The sequence below is a fragment of the Amphiura filiformis genome, chromosome 13, assembly GCF_039555335.1.
Source record: "Amphiura filiformis chromosome 13, Afil_fr2py, whole genome shotgun sequence".
In the NCBI taxonomy this organism is placed as follows: Eukaryota; Metazoa; Echinodermata; class Ophiuroidea; order Amphilepidida; family Amphiuridae; genus Amphiura; species Amphiura filiformis.
Window position 1 is genome coordinate 9,463,737 of NC_092640.1, and position 12,920 is coordinate 9,476,656.

Here is a 12,920-nt window from a genome sequence, read left to right on the forward strand (position 1 = left end):
GTTCCTAGTAACATTAAACTACATTCTTTCAGATGCAAAAGACTAGAAATTCATATCTGGTGTACACCTAAAGTTATTAGGGGTCAAAATTTGCCGACTTTAAGTGCCATTTGTGGCTGAACCACTTTAGGGGTGGCCTAAAATTCTGTAGGGGTCTAGAAATTTCTCTTTTTTTGAATTGCTCATAGACATTGGCATATGGTTAATCCATTCTGAACATAATTAGGACCTATAAGTGCACTGTGACATTATCATGGGTCCTTCAAAATCAAGATAATTTGATTGAACAGTACGCTGATTTTGACCCCCTCTGAAATCCCAACGAAATTCCGAAATCTATCTTTTTTGGCATTAGGTATTTCAGACACAGCCAGTGAGTGACCACAAAAAAAAAGAGGATCACAACTGATTCAATTAAGAAGAAAGTGCCCCTCAAAGAGAGCACTTTGTCATTTGGACCCCTTAAATTCACAATTTTGGTCGAGGTCGCCAAACTTTGATTGCCCGCCATTCGCAAACGAAATGGAATTTAAATTTTTTTCTTGTGACCTCACCTAGGGATCCATGAAAGGTACCCCTGAGCCAAAGGAGAGCAAAATCCAAGAGGGTGGGTGTACACTCAATCTGTTTCGACATGGACTGACCCTATGGCATAGTCTAGTGCCCTTCAGGCGTGCCAAGAACACTTTTCATGAGGGCAACACAAGCTGAATTTTGTTCAGTGCCCTTCAGGCGTGTCAAGAACACTTTCAATCCTTTGTTCTAAGATTTGGTCACGAAACATTAACAGCATTGTTCTCTTAATATGCAAGGCACTTTTGACAACACTCACCTTTAAAGAAGATATTGTTCACATTTGGTGTGTGTATCGATGTTTTTTAAGACCGTTTTTTTGTGTGAAAGCCTTCTGACAATATTCACACTGATATGGCTTCTCTTTGGTGTGAGTTCTGATGTGACGTTTAAGGTCGGTCTGCTGTGCAAAAGTGTTCTGACAAATCTCACATTGAAAGGGCTTTTCTTTAGTGTGAGTTCTGATGTGTTGTTTATGAGTACCGCTGTTACCAAAGCATTTCTGACAATACTCACACTGATAGGGTTTTTCTTTGGTGTGAGTTCTGATGTGGGTTTTAAGATTGACCCGATGTGCAAACGTTTTCTGACAAATCAAACACTGAAATGGCTTTTCATTTGTGTGAGTTCTGATGTGGTTGATAAGACTGCATTTATGTGCGAAAGTCTTCTGACAATATTCACACTGATATGGCTTCTCTTTTGTGTGAGTTCTGATGTGCCTTTTAAGATTGCTCTGATGTGTAAAGTTTTTCTGACAATACTCGCACTGAAAGGGTTTCTCTTTGGTGTGGATCCTGATGTGGATTACAAGTGTTTTTTTATGTGTAAAAGATTTTTGACAAATCTCGCACTGGTAGGTCTTTTCTTTTGTGTGAGTTCTGATGTGTTGTTTACGACTGCTACTGTTTGAAAAGCATTTCTGACAATATTCACACTGATAAGGTTTCTCCTTTGTATGTGTTCTAATATGTCTTCTCATGTTACTTCTATCTGTGAAACATTTCTGACAATACTGACACTGTAAGATGACATTTTTGGTTTGACTTGTGATGTGCATGGTAAGTTCACTTTTATCTAAAACACATTTCTGGCAATGTCCATATCTGCTAATCTCTGTATGACTGCCATCTTTTCTTTTACAATTTGGACAGTACGTACTCAGCTCACTGGCATTAAGCCTGTCATACTTCATCCAATGTCTACCAACATGCCTCTTCAATCCATCAAAGGAGTGAAAGTAATTTCCACAATATGAGCAAGTGAATGGTTTAAACATTATTAGCGGCTTCTTTTGAATTGGATAAAAAATTAATGGAGTCGATGAGTCCTCTCAACAGATGGTTACTTACAATGTAGCTTCAGTGTATTAGCTTTGAGTAGACACACCTCTGCAAATGTTTGATAGGTTGTGCTTGTGCTTGACGATATCACCGGTCCTTTTGATATTACAAATGTATAGCTTGGCACTTCCCTGGTTACAATTATTCCAAAATCTGGAGAAAAATAAGTAGAGACTAATAATTACTAATAATTAGTCTTGTCGGTTATGATTACGCTATGTAGTTAACATACACATTTGCTGGATTGTGCCCGGGGATTGTGGCTACACGTAATAATCTAGAATACATGTATGTAATAAGAATTTGATTAAGGGGGTACTACACCCCTGTGGTAAATTTGTGACTATTTTTGCATTTTTATCAAAAAATAATAATACAATGGTAACAAAAGTTATGTATATTATTGGGGCAAGGATTCCAATTACTACACTGAAATTTCAGTGACTTACGACAAGCGGTTCAGTATATATGATAGGAAATGAGGTACATCCCAGCAGTACCTTATTTCTTATCATAAATAAGGAACCGCTTGTCTTGGGTCATTAAAATTCCAGTGTAGTAATTGGATTCCTTGCCCCTATAATATACCTAACTTTTGTTACCAGTATGTTATTAGTTTTTGAGAAAAATGAAAAAATAGACACAAATTTACCGAGGGGTGTAGTACCCCCTTAACTGTAATTGGTTTATAAATGGGCGTCCAGGAGCTAATGAAAATTTTCCTCCAGTGATGAGGATTCCTTCATTTTCATCATTTGACTTTGATGGCCATTTATATAATGCTTATGGTCATGTTTTTTTTTAGGTGGGACCCAATTGTGTCACATCTTGCTATTGGTCAAAATCAACTCCTTTTTTGTATTTCTGATTATATTTCAAAAAGTTTTCACCCAAACTAGTAAAAGTATACATTTTTAGAAAGCATTTTTAGAAACCCTAACCCTAACCCTAACCCTTAACCTAACCCTTACCCTAACCCTAACCCGCCTATTAATATAAATATTTAAACCTTGTTAAAAATTATTTTAATTGGATAGTGAACTCTCTATACTCTCTCTAATATGCCTCCGGACGCGATTTTACCGTGTTAAAGGTATGGGAGGGAGGCATATTAGAGAGCTAGTACCCGGAGCTAGTACCGGTATATAGCGTCTTCCAAAAGATATCGTCACTATACTAACTCTCTAATATGCCTCCAGACGCGATTTTACCGTTAACACCGAATTCTTTCATTTCGGATGTAATTAAATCCACTTTTTTTTTAAACTTCAAAGAAATTCACTTTGTGTTGGAAATATGATTTTGAATTTCCAAATCATTATCTAAAACAAATTTGTTTTTAAATGGACTGTAAATAGTTCACTTTATTTTTATCTGGTAGTTGATATTTTTTGGTGGCAAACTAGGCTCGAAGTTTAAAAACGTGATTTAAGAAATGTATTCCTTTGACAATGGTAGTGATGATGATGATTATGGTGATTATGGTGATGATGGTGATGATAATGATGATGATGATGGTGATAATGTTAATGATGACGACGAATCACTGTCAATTTTTTATTTATTTTAAAAATGTCATTACCATCGGAAAGGAAATTGTAAACAAAACGCAAAGTACGGAAACTAGTCTTGGGACACTTGAGGACCACGCACCATATTCGACCCCCTCCTCCCCCGTAACAATGTTGATTTGGGTCTTATGAATAGCCTCCGTGTTCGGACTCTGCAATTTTGAATCCTAATTTGTTTGGTCACCGGAGCCTAATAGAACCCAACATTGATTGGTGGGGAAGGGGAGGGGAGGATGGGGTGTTAGGAAAATGTTTAGGTTTGAGCACTTCATTTGCATTCTTTATAAACAAGTAGTACCCTTCAAATTAAATGACGTTTAGTCAAGTGTTTGCTTAAACATTGATATGGAGGGGGAAGGAATGTGAAACATTAATGTTACATTATTGTTTTGCCTGTCTTGCCAGCGTGTTATGTACAACCAGACGCACGTTTTTCTCGCTTCATAATATTTTGCAATGGTAGCCTGTTTTAACACACAGATGCATAGCGAAGCATATATAACTATCTCTCTCGAGGACAACATTAGGACTTTTACAATGAAACAATTCCCAGTTCATTTCATTAAGATCCACAACATTCTCATCTATCAGAGGAAGTTCTTATTCCCCAATACATGTGTACATTCATTGAATGACCTTTGAAGATTTGGGTACAAAACTCATACTCTGCAACTTGAGGTCAAATTTTGCACTATGATTATGTAATTGAGGTTATTGGACTGTGCCATTGGACGAGGCTCTTGTGGTCCATAGTGTTTGCTTTGAAAGGATACCTTACGTAACCAAATTAAATCGGCATACTCCCCTCAAACATGTTGAAGGACGAGCAAGGTCTGCTGACCTTTTATAACGAGAGGCTAATTATGTACTATGCATGTTTGTGCGTAAGCACACTTGTTTGTCATATCGCTGCGTACTGTGTTCGCATTACGTATCGCATTTTGAATAGTATGCGTATAATGCGCAATGCGTTTTGGGCGTTTAAACATTACTAGTAAAATGTACTGGAGATGTCTGTGCGTATATGTATGACCCGGGTGTATGATTTGGAAATTCAAAATCATAATTGCCAAACAAAGTGAATTTCTTTGAAGTTTTAAAAAAAAACTGGATAAAATTACATCCGAAATGAAAGAATTCAATGTTCGTGTTAAAGGTATGGGAGGGAGGCATATTAGAGAGCTAGTATATAGCTTCCTCCAAAAGATATCGACACTATACTAACTCTCTAATATGCCTCCAGACGCAATTTTACCGTGTTAAAGGTATGGGAGGGAGGCATATTAGAGAGCTAGTATATAGAGAGAGTCCAAATTAATACCCGCCCGGAGGGTGAGAAAAGGGGATTTCTTTTGGGGGATAATCTAAGCTGAAAGAGGGGCTTGATTTGTTTTGGGGGCAACTACAAAGAAGGGAGATCTGCTCTAAAGAAGAATTTTTTGCCCAAACTAATATGCCTCCAAAAGTCCAAACTAATATGCCTCCAGGCACAATTTTACTGTGTTAAAGGTATGGGAGGGAGGCATATTAGTTGGGACTTTTGGAGGCATATTAGTTTGGGCAAAAAAATGGCACAGTCCAATAACCTCAATTACATAATCATAGGGCAACTACAAAGAAGGGTGATCTACTCGCAAGAAGAATTTTTTTTCCCGAACTGACTAATATGCCTCCAAAAGTCCAAACTAATATGCCTCCAGACGCAATTTTACCGTGTTAAAGGTATGAAAGGGAGGCATATTAGTTGGGACTTAGGGTTAGGGTTTAGAAATCCCCTTTAATCAACCCTAACCCTAATTCAACCCTACTCTAACCCAAACCCCTTCTACCAAACCTACGTAGGCCTACAGGGATTAAAATTGGAAAACAAAATTATATAGGCCTATCTATAAATTATATTGACCTACTGCAGCTAACGAACCACAGCGCAATGCATTATGGGATTGATTTGCTATGCGTAATGGGGGGGATTTGCCATTTGGTCTAATGCCATTTGGTCTAATATCCATTTCGTCTACATCCATTTGGTCTAAACCCATTTGGTGTATATCCACTATGTCCAATAATCATTTGGTCCTTTAACCATTTGGTCCGATAACCATTTGGTCCGATAACCATTTAGTCTAATAACCAATAAGTCTAAAACTATTTAGTCTAACAACCATTTAGTCTAATACCCATTTGGTCTATAACCAATAGGTCTAATAGCCATTTAGTCTAATACCCATTTGGTCTACAAACCATTTAGTCTTACAAGCATTTAGTTTTTTAATAAATAGACGAAATGGTATTAGACTAACTGGTTATTAGACCATACGAGTATTAGACCTAACGGTTATTAGACAAAATGGGTATTAGACCAAATGGTTATTAAAGAAATATTAGACCAAATGGTTATTAGACTATATGGTTAGTAGACATACCGGTTATTAGACCAAACAATATTAGACTAAATGGACATTAGACAATATGATTATTAGACTACGTGGCAATTAGCCTTTCTGGTAATAGACCAATTGAATATAGACTAAACGGGAATTAGACGAAATGGTATTGGGTTCGGTGAAAATTTGCTGGAGACCCCGCTTTCTGACCAATGGTTGACCATGTTGACAGTTGAAAACTTTCATTTTTGTAACTGGATCGTTCAAGCATTCCCAACAAATTTTTCAATGTAACCTCTGGCCCTAGTGGAAGTAAAAAACGGATAGGGGAAGGTGGGGCATAACGGACCCCCGGGCAAAACGGAACCACCTGGAAAAATAGGCCTTGGCAATACTGCCGTCTATGCAAATTATATTGAGGAACACAAGTATGGCTACGAGGATTTACAACAAAAATTTTAGCTGAAACAATCCACTGACATTCGAGCAAGATCGAGTCAAAAAATTACTACCCGTCTGGTGTAAGAGTAAGATATGTAGATGTTTAATGCGCTGAAATTTTACTTCATTAATATCGGATTCCCAAATAATTGTGTATATTGTAAACATGAAGGTACTAGCCATGAGCTGTATTAAGTGCATGGCCTATATGCTACGATGTATTATGCATGCAACCAATTTCTAAAAAATCGGGTATGGGGCAAAACGGAACCCTAGGTGCGGGGTATAATGGAACAGGGTTCCGTTTTGCCCCGGGCGTTTTGTCCCACAGATGGGTTCCGTTTTGCCCCAATTGGACATAACTTGTCTTCACTCAAGGAAATGTAGGCGTTATCTAGGGCCTACTCGAACATGGTAAACACTTCGCTGAAACATAGACATATAACTAGACCTACAGATAGAATTAATGATTAAAAGTTAACCACTTACTCCACAGAGATGGTAGGCCTACTGAATATTTCTTTCTAATCAAATATTAGTCATACATATTATATGCCTACTAGGCCTATAAGAAGTTAACCACTCACTCCACAGAGATGGTAGGCCCACTTAATATTGTAACTGAATATAGGCCTACATATAACTAGGACTAGGGCCTACCGATGGAACAACTAATATAAGTTTGCACCCAGGGTGCCGTTTTTGCCCCATAGGGGTTCCGATTTGCCCGATAGTGGGGCAAAGCGGATAGCAACACTTCCCTGGGAACAATTATTCCAAAATCTGGCGGAAAATAATGTAGAGACTAATACTTATTCTCGTCAGTTTCAATATGCTCGGTGATTGCAATTTGCTGGATTTTGGCAACATATACAGTCAGGCGACCGCACCTCCCCAAATTTGCAAAAGTATAAAAAAAAGTCCCAAAATGTAAGAATTTGCAAGCGTAGCGAGCCAAAAAATCATCAGGTTTTTTGGTCAAAAAGGTCCAAATTTGGTGGGAAAAATCCACTTTTCACAAAATCGCTCCCCCCCTTTGGAAAAAAGTCTACTTTTTCAAGATCAGCACCCCCAAAAAATCCTGCGTCACGGGCCTGTATATAGTGTGTAATTTTTAGAAATTAGAATGCATGATATGTAATTAAAGCTTGGTTTAATTGGTTTCTGGTGAACTGGGTAAATTACTTTTCAATTTCTGATAATATTCCCCGGGGGCACTTCAATTTGAAATGGATATAGGTGTAGGGCTGGCGCTTTCGCACTAAGGGGCATTCAGTGAGAGCAACATGTAAAAAATATGGGGTCATTGGGTGAGAGCATGATTTTTAGCATTCGGTGAGAGCAAAATGTAAAAAATATGGGGTCATTGGGTGAGAACATGACCTTTTTTTTAAATGGAATCTTTGGGTGAGAACCAAAACAGCGCCACAAAAACCTCGAAAATCGAATTTCTAGTTCTAAATGGCTTCAAATGTCTTTATTTTTTCAAAATAAATAACAAAATCAGTGATAAATGAAAGTTGCTGTTCAAATTGAACTTGTAAGGGTCTTTGGGTGACAGATCAAATGGAAAAATAGGGGGTCTTCGGGTGACAGAGCGCGGAGCGAGCATGTGATGCTGTTGGTAAAAAAATATGGGGTCTTTGGGTGCCCGGTTTGGGTGACAGCGATGCTGAAAAAGGGGTCTTAACAGCCCTACATACGCGTCACCTCCAAAGTTGAGTGCCCCCCCCGGGATGGTCCACAATAGCGTGATTCACGTAACATGAATAGACTAATTCCAATCAGCCGTACGTCTACACTTCGCATGTACTGTGTATGCTTCGTAGTGAGTCAATCCAGACGGTTGACGACTGAGGGCAGCAGTCTAGTAACATGAATAGGGATTAAAAAGCTGTCACGTAGAACCATGTGCTTCTATTGTCCAATTTGCCATCAAGATTTCATATGGAAACAGTTCGGACCCAGTACAGGATCATGTCAGAAATTAATATTTTGTTCTGGGTCTGATTATTCGGACTAAGGCTTCACCTGCTTCAAAAATTAAATGCTTGAGTTATCATTTTATCACATTTTACATTTCAGTAAATACCGTAATCGACCCACCTCAGCCTTACCGCTTTTTCTTCAAATCGTGTACATCCAAGTGGCAACAAACAGGCACAATTGCACAAATCAGTATGGCAGTATTTTCCACGGGAAAATTACTCGTTTTCTTTTTATACCCTTTCTTTCTTTGTTCGCAAACGACGTTCGGTTGCTGCAGGGCTGGGTTGCTGAGATTATTTACAGCCTGTATGACCTGATATGGGAGCACACCACTAATTCAGCGTCCCATTGAAACACACGTGAAAACACGCATTTTCTTTGCGCGATTTTAGACCTTTTCGGCAACAAATTATCCACAAAAATAGAACCAATCGATGACGATTAAATCGATGACGATTAAATCGATGAAAATTTAATGTTTCAATGTACGGGTAGTCTCCGATTAAATTTCAGAAATTGGCGTTTAAACAGCATCGACCCGTTTTTACACTGAAACGCGTTTTTTCACAAATTGGGTAATGTAACTTTTTTTTGGATCCAACCCGGGGGAGGCACTCCCTATCTGAAATGGCAGGGATGTGCCTCGGCCATGTTAAAAATAGGGGCATTCACAAATGTACAATTACAAAAATATGGGGTCATTCAGTACACAACCTGAATAAAAATGGGGTCATTCGGTATAAAACATTGAAAAAGGATGGTCATTGGGGTAACAAAAAGTAAAATGGGAGTCATTGAGTACAAGATTGCCAAAAGAGTACCATTAAGTACACATAAATAAGTGCCAAACTGCGTAAAAACAACTTGGCCACATTGGAAATGTGAAAAATCTCATTATTTCTGGAGGAGAACACAAATACCACCTAAATTTGGGAATTAAAAGGGGGGGTCATTGGGTATAGCAGGAAATAGAAAAAAAGGGGGTCATTGGGTAATAGGTAGGACCATAACATAAAAAAGGGGTCATTGGGTACAAGCCGGTTTGAAAAAGGGGGTCTATCCCGAGGCACTTGATGCATATCTGTCATGGAAGTGCCCCTGGGGATCCAAGTTCATGTATAGGTCTCAAACTTTTATTCCGACTATAACATGTTTTTCTTTTTGATTACAAGTGCACAGAAAGGGCCATAATACCTCAAAAAAGATTTCGTTTTTACCGGAATCACATTAGGAAATAATATTGGAGAAAACCTCGCATTATTTATCTCTTATGTGGACACAATGGTGGATAGGGCCCGCATGATATTAAAAGACATTCAATAGGAGACATTATCGGGCAAATTTGGCATAAAGTATTCAGTACCGGTATATAGGCATAGCTTATCTAGAGAAAAATAAAACACTTTTAGTAGTGGTAGGTGGAAGGGGGATGGATTTCCCATCATATAGGGGCCTATACACATCACCCCAGCGAACAAGATTCAACTTGTTACCGTAGTTCTGAAGTTGATTTTTTTTTAATTTTATATTTTTAGGGGCGGGGGGCAAACCCTAGCCCCAATGACACTTCGTCACTGAAGCTTATGGCATCAGTTTATTTTCTTCGTGGGGGGCCGGGGGCTAAACCAACCTGATCAGATTACAGATTAGTAGGCCTTGGCCTATTATATGACTCAACGGTTCAACTCAGTATAGGCCCTATCCCCGGTCAGTATCATGTACATATTTCGCGACAACCAATGACCATGCTGTCGAATTCGGCACTAGGGGGGGCCTACAGATATTCCCACTGATACGAGTTTGGAAAAGAAAAACGGTCAAAAATCATTTTAAAAACTACTCGATGCTATCTCACCTGTGGACTGTGGTTATACAATAGGTGATCCTAATTTTAGCTACAAACCATGGGCAATTTTTCAGCACGCTCAAAGAGCATCGATCATTTTAATCTTTCTTCAGGGGAATAATTTTGTCTCAAAGTAGTTCCGAGAAGGGGGTACCGGTAAGGTACGGGTTTCACAATGAAAGTCGCTATTGAAATACATGCGCCGGGCCAAAGGAGATACCCTAGGGACAATATGACCATCTCTTCTTTTACATAAAATTACAAAATGAAATCATACACACATTTTGGGTGCCAATTCGTACACAATTTGCCTCAATTTTAAGTTTCATATGGAACTACAGCGGCATTGCACGCATGCCTTTGTAAAGTTATCTTTCAGTATGTTGGGTGCTCAGACAAGATATCGCGCGCCAGACAGTGTCTGCCGAGGATGAGCGGCTTGACGGTATTTGCAATTGGAACATAATTAGGCCTACTTTGAAAAAGATTTTCAAAAGACTTTTAGCACTTTCCACAATATCGAAAATGAAATTAAAGAGTACTTTATTTTCAGTAATAATCACTTTATTTTTTTTGATTTTTTGATTTTTAACGTTTTTGAATAATAACCTTTGCATGCTCTAATACTAAAACACCGATCCACAGGAGGACATTTGTTTTATTAAATTTCCACTTTTTCTCATAGTCCTACTATATAATACACATACCGGCGAGATTCAAACATTCTAATAATAGGCTTATTATTCACCAAAGGCAAAAAATGGAGATGATGCAGTGACTCTATTGTAATATAATAATGCTTGGTTTCTCCCAATATCGTTTCGCAATGCAAACTTTTCTAGATCTAGCCACGGAACTTACACAAATGGCGCTTTAGCGGTGTGCACGTGCGCCCGCGCCACCAATAGAGCGTCCCTTTGAAGCACGCATGAAACTCGTCTTTTCTTTGCACGATTTAAAACCATTTTGGCAACAAATTGAATATAAAATTACCAACAATCGATTGTAAGTCGATGACAATTTCATATACATGTTTCAATGTACGGGCCCGGTGTACGGGTAGCCTTCCTCGCTTAGGGTGTTTTTATAATGTCTAAATCCTTGTTAATTCAACCCTAATTCCTCGCTTAGGATGTTTTTAAATCCATTTGATTGGCGTGACCCGACCGACCCTAAAAAAGTAAGCCCTGCCTACCTACCCTACATTTTTGTGTCAGTTCCTGCAGAACTGACACCTTCTAGTACAGGTTTGACGATCACGTGACAAATCGAATCTGTGACGTCAATATTAATATCGATATCAATTTAAGGCTGTTCTAGTTAAATTACATACCCATTGCCATTTTGGCTGTTCCATTTTTAAATTAAAATTTACTTACTCAACATTTCCCTGTGCACTTAGTCCATGAATTGATCCTGATTTGCATTGTCGTATAGATTATATTTTTGTACACAACAGGGATGTCAGTACTATTGTTTTAAGTAAATGAAGCATACTTTTGCTTTTATCTTTCTTTGTCCTTTATTAATTATAAATAAGGTGATTTAATTAATATAATTCTTTGTTTCAGCGACCCACGGGTAAACAGACAAACAAAAACATAGGTCAAAATCCTTCAATTTCTGTGAAAATTGAACAAAAAGTACCCAAATCCCTACATTTTATATCTCCTGTGTTATAGACAAATTTTATACGTCACATTTAAAATCATTTAAAATGACTTATAAATTGCCTTATGCTATAATGGGGTCTTATACATTTGTATTGTGTGAACTTTGTTTTAAAATGCTGTTGGCTTCCAAGTTAGTTTCTCGGAGCTGGTGAGGTGTATCTGGGTGTAACTTGGTAGGGTGGTGGTAAGTGGCTGCCCTAAGACTTGATGTATTTTTTGCATAAAATATGCAAATTAGGTAGCTAAAAATTGTTGTTTTTTTTTTTTGTTTTTTTGTTTTTTTGCCATTTCAAGAACTGGTGAGGCGATAGGGATGTAACTTGATGAGGTTGTGGTAAGCGGCAGTTTCTCGGAGCTGGTGAGGTGTATTGGGGTATAACTTGGTAGGGTGGTGGTAAGTGGCTGCCCTAAGACTTGATGCAATTTTTTGCAAAATTAGGTAGCTAATTTCCATATTTACCTTAAAATTGTTTTTGGGTGTTTTTTTTTTGCCATTTCAAGAACTGGTGAGGCGATAAGGATGTAACTTGATGAGGTTGTGGTAAGCGGCAATCGTAAGATCCGATGCAATTTTTGTCGCAAGATATGCAAATTAATCAGAAATGTAATTTGGTGGGGTGATGGTTAAGAGCAGTCTTAAGATCAGATGCTATTTTTGTCACAAAATATGCAAATCAGCCACCTCATTTCCCCTTTTTCTATTTATAAAAAAGCTTTTTGCCTTTTTTCGGAACTGTTAGGGGTATATAGATGTAACTTGGTATGGTGGTGGTAAAGGGGCAGTCTTAAGATCCCACGTGATTTTTGTCGCAAAATATTCAAATTAGCCACCTCATTTGCATATTTTTTATTTTTAAAAACGTATTTAGCTAGAATAGAAGGCTGACGCTGCACCAAAACACGTATGTAAGTGTATAATTATTTAATGATAAATGAACTACCACTAAATGTTCCTGTCAGTGCTGCAGTGCAAAACTTCTCATGCAATTCCATCTTTAACATTACATTCAAATAATAATTACATTGTAAATTGAACTGACACCAATTTTTTCAGGAATTCTTGTTTATGTTACGCCAATCAAACAATTTTTATGCCATAA

The 12,920-nt window shown here is 38.0% G+C and overlaps 1 protein-coding gene across 6 annotated transcripts in view; it reads right to left on the minus strand.

Annotated features, from left to right (window-relative positions):
- The window catches only part of LOC140167974 (uncharacterized), a 116,891-nt gene that overhangs the window by 35,587 nt on the left and 68,384 nt on the right, over positions 1-12,920 (minus strand). For 2 of the 6 annotated variants that reach the window (XM_072191278.1, XM_072191277.1), the window contains exon 5: positions 1,926-2,069. The exons of 2 other annotated variants lie outside the window; for them this stretch is intronic. In XM_072191278.1, coding sequence (XP_072047379.1) covers positions 1,926-2,069 — 144 coding nt within the window. Of the gene's footprint in view, positions 1-651; positions 2,070-8,418; positions 8,570-12,920 lie in introns of those variants that run through there. 2 more of the 6 variants (XM_072191270.1, XM_072191275.1) reach the window with 2 other exon arrangements.